General features: G+C 42.3%; 2 protein-coding genes across 3 annotated transcripts in view; one reads left to right on the top strand and one right to left on the bottom strand.

Moving 5' to 3' along the window:
* The window catches only part of GALNT12 (polypeptide N-acetylgalactosaminyltransferase 12), a 50,448-nt gene extending 43,629 nt beyond the window's left edge, over window positions 1-6,819 (bottom strand). The window contains exon 1 of the mRNA XM_065052921.1: window positions 6,219-6,819. Within this exon, the coding sequence (XP_064908993.1) occupies window positions 6,219-6,592 (374 nt within the window). The 5' untranslated portion in view covers window positions 6,593-6,819. The remainder of the gene's footprint in view (window positions 1-6,218) is intronic.
* The window catches only part of ANKS6 (ankyrin repeat and sterile alpha motif domain containing 6), a 42,864-nt gene continuing 34,914 nt past the window's right edge, over window positions 6,795-14,744 (top strand). The window contains exons 1-3 of one of the 2 annotated variants that reach the window (XM_065052919.1): window positions 6,795-7,060; window positions 7,961-8,115; window positions 10,746-10,827. The gene's annotated coding sequence lies outside the window, so the exon portion shown is untranslated. The remainder of the gene's footprint in view (window positions 7,061-7,960; window positions 8,116-10,745; window positions 10,828-14,744) is intronic. The other variant, XM_065052918.1, reaches the window with a different exon arrangement.

Raw genomic sequence — 14,744 nt, 5'->3', positions numbered from 1 at the left:
TGCATGTGTCCATGGGGAAAAAAACAAATTTTATTTTATTTTGTTGAAACACTGGTTTCATTTTGCTCAATTGGTTACCCATGTTTGCAATGTTCTTCCAAGATAGCAAGACACACTTAACATTTGCACAGAGCCATATGATTTCCTGCACCTGCAGTCAGAAACTTACTTTGGTGTAAGTAATTTGATTCAGGACAAGAAAAACATTTTGCAAAGTAATACAATAACTGAAAGACGTTATTGTAACCATCACTAATAGCAGGGTGTGGGTGCACCTGGCCCTTACAAACAATCGTATACAGTAAAAGCACTGTTTGAATAAAGAAAAAAATACTAATGATAATTTGTGGTTACTATCACTGATTGGGAACTTTGACATGTTAAAAATGAAATCAACCAAAACTAAGCACTCATCTAGACATCAGAGGAAGTTGAAGATCTCTACCAGAAGCTGTAAAGAAAAATGATAAAAAAATAATCACTTGAGCTCTTCTGGAAAATGTTTGCAGGTGATGATTAAACAAAAGAATAACAACAAAGAAAACCGACATATTTTTACACAAGACAGGAAACAAAGATACTAAAATATTTGAAATATCAAAGCATTTGTGGAGGCTTGCTTATAAAAAAAAAAAAAAAAAAAAGCACATTTATTACTTCCCCACTTAACTGTATGAGGGAAGAATGAAATGTCCCAGAAACACACTGCTTTGCAGGCCTACAGTTGGTTTATACATGAGAGGAATCCTGCCAACTAACAATAAAGTAATGACTAAAAGGTATTACTATTACTATGAATGTAGTTACCAGTAACCAACTACCCATTCCAGAGACGCTCACAAAAAAGATTAATAAGGCAAAACAAAAACCACACTACCACAAAACAATGACTATAGTGTTACAAAACTGCTAAAGCAAATACACATACAAGAGAAGAGGGATGCGCCAGCCTGGTCAAGCTTCCTCAAAGAAGCACTCCAAAGAGTTCACTTTTACTATATGAACTGCAAAAAAGTAGTAACCAGCACTATTTCACCTATAGAAAAGAACCAAAAGCGAAGTTCCAGGGCGAGGGCAGGCGGCTGCGGTGCACAGGGAGGAAACAGCCGGCGGCCGCGGCATTTCCTGCAACAGGGTCAGGTTAAAACTCCTGTCAGAAGCAGCGCGCCCGTCAAAATCAGATCCTGTGATTTTTGGAGCAGAAGGGGGACCAAGAGCTAATCTTGAGGATTATGCTGGGAATTTGCTAGCGAGATACTATCAGGTAAGCAAACCACAGTAGCAAGTGAGATTGTAAGAGAATCACATTCAAATCTGAGAATAGATAGGAAAAGCAGTTTTAAAAGTCAGAAAAATCTTATCACAGCATTGTTATGCTAAACTCAAAGACAATATCCCAAAAAAATAAATAATATTACAGGCGTAGATGATGGTGACCGAGGAATTTAAGTATCTGTGTAGATCTATCTATATACAAATACTTAAATACATATACACAGATACTTAGATATATATAGTTTATATATGTATGATTTTATATATATATATAAATGAACTCTATTTCCAAAACACAGAAAACTATCTAGAATTAAAGAAGAAACCTCTAAAACTTTTTTTATAGCTGCTAATTATTATGCCAACCACATTCAATATTTCGGGGGCTCTTCTGGCTACTTAAAATCATTTGCCAGGTAAGGAAAGAAAACTTACAGATTCATTTGCTTGTAAGTACAAGTGAAATGAGGCCCAAGGACTGATTCAGGCTTCTGTCATCCAAGAGGCAACATAAAATACTGAGTCAGCACAAAAGTGCCTATCCCTGCCTTGTTCCTTTTGTAACATGAGTCAGCCAAAAGAAGGCTGGGGAGATTTTACAGAAACCATCCCTGAAATAAACATGTAATGTGCCCCTACTGGGAGAAAAACAGAAAGGGAAAAAAAAAGGGAGGTAGAATGTCTAAAATCAGGAACAATGCTTGAGAACATTTCTTAACCTAAAAGAAACCAAGCAGAAAAACTGGAAATTTATATCCTACACACTGTAATAAGCTATAAAAGGCTGTCTAAGAGACCCTATCAGTTGTCTGCCTAATCCTGCAGTCCTGTAAAACAAGCACAGGACGAGAAGCCCGGCAGGACGGGATGTGGCCGCGCTGTTGTGTGGGGGGACAGCACAGCAGTGGCCCCCAAAATGCACATCCCAGAGCTCATCCGCTGCACCTACAGGGCATCAGCCCCAACACAGCCCTCAGTAAGTCCACGTCTGACGGAGGATGCTTGCTTGTTTTAAACCTCCTGTTAATATAATTGCTGCTTCTCGTATGTGTATAAATTCAAGAAATGAAGGATAGACATTGGGAAGACAACCTGGGCCATCTAGACAACATCATGACTGGAGGGCAGGGGAAATTGACTGTGGCTGTCATGTAGCCTTGAAAGAGGTTTCCAGGGAGGCTGTTAAATCTCCATCCTTGGAGACTTTCAAAATTTGACAGGACAAGGATGGCCTTTAGCCACAAGGTCTAACATTGAAGTTGCCGTGCTTCAAGCAGGAGGTTGGACTCCAGTCCCACTCCAGAGGTTTCCTTCCAATCTCCGTCATTCTCTGACCCTATGGCACATTTCACTTCTAGCCTTGTATGAACTGTGTCACCATTTAGTAATTTCTGTACATTCTTATGCATAAGATTTTACCAATAGAACATTATTATAGCTTGTGTGTATATATATATATGTATGTTTATTTATGTGTATGTTTAAATATACTTATTTTAATGTAAACATATATATATACATATAGGTACATATATCCACACACCCAGCTCCAGCCGTCAACAAAACTAAAGAGTTTTTGTGTGATGAAACACAGTATTATCAGTTGCTGACCTCAAATGCAGACAGTTAAAGGAAGCAGGAACTGTCTAAAGGAAACGATAGTTGTCAAGTTCTCCAGGTCTGTGTTTCAATAGCAACAGGATCAGCTCTCAGAAAAAAAAAAAACATGTTACAGTGGTCTGTGAGAACAAGAAGGAATAAAGGTCTTCTGAATATTTACATTGGCAGTAATATATTATTAGGAGAAACACCTGAAGTTGAAGAAACTTTATAATTAAGTAAATAACAACTCTATAGGATTCATAGTCAAATGACACCAAACAAAATATTCTTCTTCTCTTCCTGCACAGAATTACCAGGCATAGGCATTAGCAAATAATTACTGCTACATTTCTGGTCTGATAGCAGCTCCAGGACATACAACATGTAGCAGTGGGTAAAGCTTTTGTCATCAGTTTCTAATAAAGCAATACCTTGTATCCATAATTTTGCAGACCAGGTTTAAAGGCTTACTGATTCAGATATTCTCAACCTTATTAGCAAAATCCTAGTTTTCACTAGATTCACGTTTGTGATTTTCATAAATTCACACCCAGCGAATAGGTTCACAGATGAGTGTGGGAGGGCATTAACATTAAAAGGAGCAGTAGGGCACCCAGGTGGTGGGGATGTCACTTATCTTTATTTCCCTTTCTTTCATCCCCCCATTTTCCTGGGATCTAAAATTTCTATACTTACCTCCACACACATAAGAATATGCTGAAACAGACCAAAAGCCCATAGACCAGAATAAAGTTTTCAAGCATACTGTCTGTTAATATCTCATTAATACTTGTTTTGAATCTGCTTTACAGAAAATGAATTTTTAGAACAAGGAAGTGGAGCAATTTGTGTTATCCTCTTCATGCATCAACCTAGTATTGCAGCAGCTCAGCAAGAGGGACTGTCCCAGTAACCTGTCTGTCTTTCAGTCTGAAGAGCTGTAAATTAGCCACTTCTTTATGGAGGCCATGCCACAAGTTGAACAGCACTGGGTCCCACACAGATTTGTGAAGGACTTTACCAGTGACCCTCCACTATGAAAAAAAAAAAAAAAAAGAAGAAAATAAAACAAGTGCTTCCTAGCTTTTATCTACTTATTTATAAATGTAAGGAATCTCAACCTTGTTTCACAGCTGTTTAAGGAACTCATCAAAAGCCTTTGAAAATAACAACACACTTCCTTATCCATATAATTACAACCTTCAAAGAACTCTACTAGGTTTGTGAGACACGTCATCCTTGACAAAAGCCAAGCTCGCTCTTAGTAGATCACACCTGCCTACCCGCTACTAATTATTTTCCTTACCACAGTTTGTAAATAATATGCCTGGAAGAGATCCAAGGCTTCCCAGCATACAGTTTGCTGGTTCTCCTCTGGGAGTCTGCTAACAACAACAACAACAAGTGTACTTGTCACCTTCTGGTCTCCAAGTACCAAAATTGTTTCATTGATCACATCTACAAATTTAGCCTTTGCATCATTTTTGTCTACCATTATTACTTGTATCTTACCATCGTAGCCTCACCCACCACTCAAATGTTCATTAAAGATCATGAATGGTCACGCATTATGAACCTTAAAATAAATAAACTAAATTGACATTTTGACCTGTAAAACCTCTAATCTTACACTGAACAGCAATGAATTTTCTATCACCACAGGCTTGGTGACATGTTTTTCAATGCTGCTTTTGTTTTCACTTTCTTCTCTTATATAGTCTTCCTTCTTAAGAGAGGTAGTTAACAACTTGATTGCAAAATCGTCCTTGGGGATTTTTTTTAATATATTTGCTGTGTGAGTTAGATAGAGGTTCTGTGATGTTTCTGCCATAATTTAGATTTAACTGTGTGAAAAGGCATGAAGCATCTGCCAGCAGATACGACAACAGTACAATACAACCCCAGCATCAGAAGACAATTATTTCTGAGATTATGTCACTGATACTTTGCGATCCTTCTGATTTGGATACATTTTGTCATTTCAATATCCAAATCAAAAAGGATGTGTCATTGGAGAAAAATCCACCTCCCCATTATTTTAATTTCAAGAATCTCCCCACCCTTATCTATAATGTCCCCTGCTCAACAATTGTGATCTTCCATTTCCTCCAACATCCTGAGAGAAATGGCAGGAGTCCAAAATAATTAACTGAAGCTATTTAAATTGTTTCTGTAGAAACGCAACTAAAATGGTCCTTCTTAGCCTATGAAAAACAAGCCTAGTGTTACACTTAAATTTACAATAAAAAGGCCTTCCACTTGCACTGCAATTTTTTAGGAGCTATCATAAAATGCACGTTTTAGATTCAGCACTTACAAGTACAGTTGTGTGAACTACCAGACAGGACACACTGACAGGAAGCAAACGCATGGTAGAGACAGAGCCCTGCTTTTTCTACAGCTCTTTGCTACCCCTTTAGTTAAAGGCATGTTCCTGTAACTACTCAATCCATTCCTCTCACCAGCTGGCTGCTCTTCTCACAGGACAGCCCGCAGCGAGGTGAACCACTCAGCGACACTGCTTATGTGCATCAGGCCAGAACTGATCTTACAGTTGGACCTGCTGCGCAGCACTGACTTCACGACTGCACTGAATTGCTGCCAGCAAACTAGAAACATCTAATCAAACAGTGTCTAACCCTTAGTTCAGAATTGCTTATGCCATCATCTAGCAAATTGTCCCAGCTACTAAGCATCCTGGACCAAGTAATGTCCCAGTTTAAAAGAATATTGTGCATCTCTGTGAGTGTTTCTATATAGTGAAACAGCAACACGCTTCTGGTAAGTCTGATGATAAAACAACGTGCTTTACACTGTGTGGTATAAGACATTTCAATACAATATGAAGCTGAAATCTGGGAAGCATAACATTCATAAAGCTGGGAGTGACTGGAAAGCACGATGCTGCCTATCCAGGGGTCAGCAGCAGGAGAAGCACTTCAGTTTGCCATTGCTGAAGCGCTGGAACCACACTACAGGGCTACCAGAGGAAAGCGACCTCTCCCGAGTCGGATATGCACCGCCAACGTGCTACCTTTTCTGCCTTGTGGAGGAGCGGGAGACAGGCAAAAATAATGGACGGTTTTAACTGTGTTGAGCAAACGCTGTGATTTGAAAGCGCTTGGGAGGGGGGCGGGGGTGAAACAAAGTTTTAAAAGCTTCCACATTTCTGGCTGAGCTGCAGCATGATTATCCCGTGTTGACCGCTGCCACCAAACGCTCCTCTGTTGGGAAGAGCCGCTCTAGCGAGCCGCGCCGGGAGCAAGGCACGGCAGCTCTGCCCCGTCCCCACCTGCCCCCGGGGTCACCCGGCAGCGGCAGGCGGAGCGGCGGGTACTCACAGCGGGTGCCAGCGCTCGGGTAGGCGGCGGTGCAGCGAGATGCGGTCGCTCAGGTAGATGTTGATCTGGTGCCGGCGGATGCTCTCCTCCTGGAGCTGCTTCTCCGCCGGGCTCAGCTCCAGCCGCACCGCCCGGCCCAGCTCGCCCAGCGCCCCCGGGTCCAGGGCTGGTTTCGCGTACACCGGCTTCCGCAGCAGCTCAGCGTCGACGGGCGGCGGGGGGGCGCGGCGGGCGGCATGGCGGGGCGGCGGGCCGTGTCGCCAGGCGAGGAAACCGACGGCAGCCAGCAGCCCCAGGGCCACCAGCGCGCCCCCGCCCCGACAGCCCCGGCCCCGCTTGCCCCAGCACATCCCGCGGCCGAAGCGGCCGGCCATGCCCAGCGGGCGGCGGGACCGCAGGCGGGCGGCCTCTCCCGGACACGGACGCGGACACGGGCGCGCCTCCGCCCCGGGCGGACTCGACGAAGTTCTCACGAACCTGCCCACGCCGCGCCGGCCGCCAGCGCTGCCCCTGCCAGGAAACCCGCCCGGTTCCTCCGCCGGCGGCTCCTCCCTCCTCCCCGCCCCGCCGCGGGCCAGCCCGGAGGGGCGCGGCGCGGAAGAGTCGTGGACGGCCGCTGCCGCGGGTCGGGGAGCGGCTGCAGTCGGAGCCCCCGGACCGTGAAACCTCTCCGTGTGTTAGAGAGGGGGTCTGCACCCCTCCCGCTCCCCAGCCTGCTCCCCGGGAGCAATGCTCCTGGGTTTCATGGTAGTCGGCAGGCTGCTCGCTGCTGTGGGCCCCAGCAGCCCAGGACAGGCGCACACCTCCGGCTTGCTCCGGGCTCTCGCTGGGGGTGGAGCTAGGTATGGTCCTGACCCAGCCCCGGGCGCTTGTCCTGGAGCTCCCGGGGCAGAGGGGGAGCAGAACAAGGCCAGCCTGGTGCTGCTGGGTCTTGCGCTGCTGGGATGTGGGGAGGAAGGAGGAAGGCATTCGCACATTTGCTGTTACCCTTCAAGGAATAAGTGATCTGGACATCCTGAAGCTTGAGAGACTTTCATAAACACTGATAGCTGTGTGGCTGACATGCAGGAGTACTGACAGCAAGAGAAAGTATGGCTGGCACAGGGCTGGCATGGCCACAGCAAGCTGTGATGGCCATTGAAGGTCACAGGGATGGCTTCAAGGCTTGCTCTCTTCTCAGGGACATTAGCAGAAAGACAGCAAGGGAGATTATTTGCCTCCAAGGGACTAGGAAGAACTTTGGGGCTGAAGAAACAAGTCAGTAGGAAAGCAGGCTTCTTCCAGTCTGCTGCCTCTAGAACAGCATGTGCTTTAGAAGTAAACAGAACATGGGCCAAGAAGCTATGGGGTTAATGACAAACTCCTCTTTGACTGGTTGGGGAAAAAAAAAAAAAAGTCAACTGATGTGGCCTCACAGAAAGAAATCCAGAAGACAGGTGAAAATCCCAAATTTATTATCCAGATAATGGGCAGTCCACTTTATGAATTGGGGGGAGGCGGCGGGGGGAAGGTAACAGTGGCATTTAGTCAAAGCTTTCTAATTTTTTTTGTAGTCAACATCACATTTGTGCTACTTTTTCACTTCACCCCTACACTGTGGCTGATGTGGCCCCTGGTGAAAATGAGTTTGACACCCCTGGCCTAAACTGAAGATCCTGAGGCCGTGAGGTTACATGAGAATTTGTGGGTTTGTGTCTGCAAAAACATGAGTGTAACATAACTGATACAGTTTATCTCTCAAGATCAGCAGGGAGCTGAAAGTCCAGTTCTGAGGTGCCATTTGCTCTGTGCCTTTGACAAAGAGTGTTTGCTGCGCTATCATCTGCTGTTGGAGATCAACCTGTCAAGATCAACCTGCAAAGGATTCTGGTCATCCCCAGAGAGCGACTTCAGCCTGGTAAGTGTTACTGGGTGGTGCTCACCAGCATTGCTGAGGAGTGGATGAAAACACCGCTGATGCTAAAGAAGGGGAAAAACCTTGTCACTACGAGGCCGGGTCACAGCATACAGCTATGAGCTGTTTCTGATTTTAGATGCTAATAAACAGTGTTATTTGACAACAGACACAGAGGCAGTCAGCTACTGTGGAGACCTTGCTCTGGACAGAAGGAGGATGAGTAATAATGAGTCATCCTGATGCTGGCAAACTAGCATAAATCAAGTAATGGAGGTGGATTTGCATATGACTGCATGTGTTTGCGTGTATAGATACAATTTCATTATTTCTTATTCAGCTATACAGTTATCTATCACAGATAATTACATATGCATAAAATCCAGTTTCAAAGCACACATACAAGCCAGAATAACAACCATAATAGTGGTTAAGTACGTGTGTGTAAATATGGTTTGTAGACAACTATTAAATACCAATCTGCTGGACAGAAGAATACAGACTGTGTACAAATGAAGCTGTGTCTAGCAAGCTTGGGATCTGAAGAGTTAGGTGGCAAAAGTAATTGGAGGCCTGGCAATTGCATTGTCTCTTTGCTCACCATCCTCTGGAAAAAAAGGAAGCCCAACTGGTGTCATTGATATTGGTTCCCTAGTTTCCAGTTGGTGGAGGAGTAAACTCTTAAGATATGGGCAACATTTCTGGAACATGTTGCTGACTTAGATCTGGTTGTCTCGAACAAGTATTTTGGGGTTTTTCCCATTGTGTAAGGTTGCAAATTACTTACAATGGAGTAATAAGACCTGTTAATCATGAGGAGCCCAAAATATATGTTTATGTAAAATACATGAGCTTATTGAAGGAATTGGTCTACAGACAAGGAAAACTTAAACATAAGTTAACTATTTTACACATCCATTATTGCTAAAAGTTATTCATACTTTGTAGTGATGACATATACATTACAGAAAAAAATAGAGGTATTAAATTTTGCAAAAGCTTTAAAATTTACCTTATCCAATGTTTTGGGTATTTTTTGGTGTTTGTTGTTTGTTGTTGTGGGTTTGTTTTTTTTTTTTTTTAGATCTGTAATTTCAGTCAAAATGATGCAAAATGCTAAAATGGAAATGGGGTGTGGAGAACTATCAGCTGATAGAGACTGCATTTTTAATAAACCCAAGGTTCAAATACCTTCCTAAATTCATACTTTCAGGGGAAAAAGAATGTACTCAATAATATGTTCCAGAATAATGTTTCTAATTTTAGTAAGTTACTACACTTACGTATTCTAAAAAAAAAAAAAAAAAAGAAAAAAAAAGAAAAAAAAATCAGAGGAACATGATGTACAAATACATTGCTGACAGATAGAAATTTGCTCAAGGAGAAGAAGATTCAGCCAAGTTATAAAACATACTTACTGGAGCTGTGGGTTGTTCACCATTGCATTAACTGGGCATAAAATAGTATTGCTCTGCAAAGAAACACCTCCCCATCTCCCACCTTGGATGCTCTTTCTCTCCTTTGTCAGTACAAGTGTACCTGTATTTTTAAAATATTCATACTCAGCCCACTGTCCTACCAGTGCCAAGGATATTTTTAATAATAATGTGTTTGTGTTGAAAGTGTCATTATTTGAGACAGCTGCGTAGCACAAGCAAAACATGAAGCAGCTGTGCTGGAGGGTGGATGTTCGGGTCCCAGAGCTTCATCAGGGGCCCTGTATTAGAGGGCAGGCTTTGGATCAAGGGTGAAGCTGGGTGCCTAGTGCAGAAGCAGAGCATATCAGGAATCTTGATGAGAGGAAGAACAGTGGGTACAGAGACCTAAAAATAAAGCAGATTAAAAACACAGACTTGATGAGTGAGATGGAAACTGTCAGCTCTTTCAGGGATCTTCTGTCAGACTGACGAATGCTGTGTAATTCTCATACTGACACGCCAATAAAAACAGACTGCATTAGTGAATGCAAGACCTAACCTGTACCATTGTACACGTATGTGCCTATGTCTACATATATATACACATACACACAAAAAATATATTTTTCAAAAAGTCATATGCAGGCCATGATATCTTAAAGGTAGTAAAGATGTGCATGCTAAAGGCATCGATCAGTATATTTGCTTGCTATAGGTATATATTGTTGATACATGAATGTTCTCCTTAGCTAAATAGTAAGCATGAACTGCAGGCAGTAGAAGAAATATCATACACAAAGGAAGCCATGGCTAGAAGGCTTGGCTGTCAAAAGCTATTGGAACAAAACTGCAGTTCTGTGCATGGAACGTGGTATAACGTGACGTGTTACTGTAAGGACTGTTCAAGCTCTGCTGCACTGGAAACCTGACTGATTTTCCATACATGCTTGTGCAGATACAGTGAATTGAACTACTGAGCTGCAAATAATTGTTGGAAGTTTGATCAAAATTATGGCATATTCAGAAACATATAAATGAAGTAATTTCATTACAAAGTCATAGCAGTTGGCTATAGTAGACAAAGTGGAGACCTGCCATAAACGTCATCATTAAAATTCCGAACCAAGACCTCAAGAGGATATTACGTAGTGGAATTAATCTTAGTCATCCTATACTGTAGGCACTTATCACCACTTTTTTTTGTCTTTTTTCAAGGTTATTTCTTTTTCTATGCCTGAAAAGACCGAAGTTAACATATGAGTCTAATGATACTGGAGAAACATCTGCTTTTCTAATGGTATGTCTAATATACATGTCTATGTTTTTCTTTAAGATGGAGATAAGAGTCTTCACACAAAACACATGCTAAAACTTTCAATTTTCTTTTTTTCTCAGCAGTATGGCTTCCTCGTGATTCACATCAGCAAGGTTTTACAGTAGAAAATAAGCCTTTTAGGCCTTGAATTGCCATGAAAATAATGCCATCGTATTTGGGATTTGAGATGCCATAATTCCCAGACTTTCATAATGAAGGTTATGACTGAGTCAGCTGCCTCTAGTTTTCTGCATTTCTTTGGAACAGATTGATTGAGTACCTGCATTTTCCCATTTCTGAGATGCTTTTGATTATGACGGTCATTTTATAGTCTTCCATATTATGTGATCTTGAATTATATATGAGGTAGAAATTAGCTTCTATATCATGGTATGAGAATATGCCCACATATATTACATCCTATTATTACTGTAAAAGCAACTGAATTTTTTGTCACGTTACCTGGCCAATTTGCAGTTCTACATCACTGCACATTTGCCGTATTATACTTTACTAGCTCTACAGGTACATTACATGCCCTAATGGTTTCCTAGGCTTTGTTTTGCAAATGATGAGCTCTGCCTCTTGCAGAACGATGGCTCTAAGTTTATCTCCTTTATGTCACCTTGTGAGTAGCTTCAGTAAAGCTTACATTGGCCCATTTATATCCTTGCTGGTGTTTTGATATCATTTACAGTGGAGACTTCTGTTAGAAAAGTTTCACAAATGTTGCCTTCGCATGTTTGCTTTTGCCTTATCTGCCTTTTTTGGTGTGCTGTTCTGTTCCTTGCACTTTTCTCATCTCCTTTAGTCTAAAGCAATTTTTTTCATTCAATGTTTTTTCTCTGTAATTTTAAATTATTTTAGCCTCAGAGCAATCCAACACTGACCTATAAAAATTAACACATTGGTGACATGAAGGAATTTATTGTCTAAAGCAGATTGGACAAACCAGATGCAGTTTGGACAAACCTCCCAAATGAGTAACGCACAATCTGCACTTGAGAATCTTGGGTTTGTTTTCTTCTATATTATTAATATTTTCCAACCCAAGCTTTCTCCATCGTCTTTCCCTAATGAATAGTTTGAAAGGCTTAGGTTGCTCTTTCATTGGTGAAGAAATCACTGAGTGATCATATCTGTCTAAATGCCTAGGATGCTGACTGAAGTTAGCAATGGCCATCATGTGATAGCAGCATTTAGCACAAATAATTTTCTTTCTCATTTTTTTAAACAATATTTCATATTGTTTACTTATGAGTTTCTTTAAATAAGAGTTGCATCTTGCTGTTAAGTTCCTAATTACATTCATGATATCTTTGTTGGAGTTCCAAACCATTAGCAGAGTTTGATAGCGTAATCATCAGCTACATAACATAAATTTGTACAATCAACATGTTCAGTAGCTTATCTCTAAAATAAACCGGAGTGATCATGTCACTAATTTGACTATATCCGAGCTTGCACTTTGATATGTTAAGAATGACCCAGTTTTCTTGAATAATGAATAATTTATTGCATTAGTCACTCTTGCCATTCCCTTCTTCCAGGCTCTGAAATCTTACACAGTGAATTGCACCATCCAGCTTTATTGGTAATGGCAAGCTATTCATATAATCATAATGTAAAAATGGTTGTACTGGCTAGACCAAAAGTCTGCTTAGCCATGTGTCTTTCCTCTGATGATGACCACCATAAAAATCTAAGGAAATTATTTAACATAAATTCATATGTTACATATTTACATGTTTTACATGAGTTAACACTATACTATCTATACTGGAGGATGCATCACTGAATATTTACCCTGCCTAGGAGGTTGTCCTGTCTTTTCTGTAATGGTAAATTTGCAAAGGTGTAAGTAATTTTTTTTCTTCTTTGCTGTGAACAGTTTTTTTTTCCCAGACGACTGACTTAAGTGGCCGTAAACACAGCTCTTGTTTGCTGGAGTCTGCCTACAAGTGTAACTTGTTTGGTCCTTTGCCATGATGGTGTTGCAAGCTGGGTTTGCAAGTGGATCAGAGGAAGAAAGGCTTCATTTTAGTGGTGTTTGGTGGTTTCATTACATTCCCCATAATCTCTCCTAGTCCTCTTGTCCCCAGACCCTGCACTAGTGTATTAAGTGCCATGATCTGCCATCAAAATAATCCAGTTTAATAGGTAATGACCTGCCTGAACTTATAGGGCCACAATACAATATCCTTAAGTGACTGGTCAACTGCAGTTCAAGAATTATTTCATCAGTGCTTTATGTTTTTTTCCCCCTCACTTTATAAATCAATATAACCTGGAAAAGATTTGAAGTCACCTCAGAGGCTCAAGCCAGGGAAAGATACTTAGAAATGCCACAAGAAATCACAATTTTATGCTCAAACTCTTTAAACAAAAAAAAAGCATAATAGATTTGTGCTCTCAGGGAGCAGGAAATTAACGAATTTTAGGGAATGACTCAACTGTGAATCCTGTATCTCAGTGAAGGGAGAGAATGGTTTTGCGCTGAAGGGAAAACCAAGTAGGAAGGTGTGACTAAGGGCTGAAATATGCAAGCAGAGAGGGACCATGCCAGGCTGTAGAGGTCACATTGCAGAAAAAAGGGACTGTCACAGTATCACAGTATGTTTGGGATTGGAAGGGACCTCAAAAGATCATCTAGTCCAATCCCCCTGCTGGAGCAGGAACGCCTAGGTGAGGTCGCACAGGAACATGTCCAGGCAGGTTTTGAATGTCTCCAGAGAAGGAGACTCCACAACCTCCCTGGGCAGCCTGTTCCAGTGCTCTGGCACCCTCACTGAGAAGAAGTTTTTTCTCAAATTTAAGCGGAACCTCTTGTGTTCCAGCTTGATCCCATTACCCCTTGTCCTATCGTTGTTTGCCACCAAGAAGAGCCTGGCTCCATCCTCATGGCACTCACCCTTTACATATTTATAAACATTAATGAGGTCCCCCCTTAGTCTCCTCTTCTCCAAACTAAAGAGACCCAGCTCCCTCAGCCTTTCTTCATAAGGGAGGTGCTCCACTCCCTTAATCATCTTGGTTGCCCTACGCTGGACCCTCTCCAGCAGTTCCCTGTCCTTCTTGAACTGAGGGGCCCAGAACTGGACACAATATTCCAGATGTGGTCTCACCAGGGCGGAGTAGAGGGGAAGGAGGACCTCTCTCGACCTACTAACCACCCCCCTTCTAATATACCCCAGTATGCCATTGGCCTTCCTGGCCACAAGGGCACAGTGCTGGCTCATGGTCATCCTGCTGTCCACCAGGACCCCCAGGTCCCTTTCCCCTACACTGCTCTCTAATATTTAATTTCTCAACCTATACTGGAACCTGGGGTTGTTCCTGCCCAGATGCAGGACTCTACACTTTCTCTTGTTAAATTTCATTAGGTTATTCCCCGCCCAACTCTCCAGCCTGTCCAGGTCCCGCTGGATGGCAGCACAGCCTTCTGGTGTGTCAGCCACTCCTCCCAGCTTAGTGTCATCAGCAAACTTGCTGATAGGACACTCTATTCCCTCGTCCAAATCGTTAATGAATATATTGAATAATATTGGCCCCAGTACTGACCCCTGAGGCACTCCACTAGATACTGGCCTTCAACTAGACTCCGCACCATTGACTACCACTCTCTGGCTTCTCTCCTTAAGCCAGTTTGCAACCCACCTCACTACTCTATTGTCTACACCACACCTCGTCAACTTAGCTGTTGTATCGGGTGAGACTAAATAAACCCCACAGTGAAGCCTTGCTGCAATGGCTGGGGGCACAAAAACATGTAATGTGGAGACACTTCATAGTATGGGAGTCATAGAACAGAATCATAGAATCATTTCGGTTGGAAGGGACCCTCAGGATCATCGAGTTCAGGCATAACCTAAATCTGGCACTAAACTATTGTCCCTAAG

This window comes from Columba livia, chromosome 2 (assembly GCF_036013475.1).
Source record: "Columba livia isolate bColLiv1 breed racing homer chromosome 2, bColLiv1.pat.W.v2, whole genome shotgun sequence".
NCBI classification, from domain to species: Eukaryota; Metazoa; Chordata; class Aves; order Columbiformes; family Columbidae; genus Columba; species Columba livia.
This window is presented reverse-complemented; position numbering and strand designations above follow the sequence as displayed.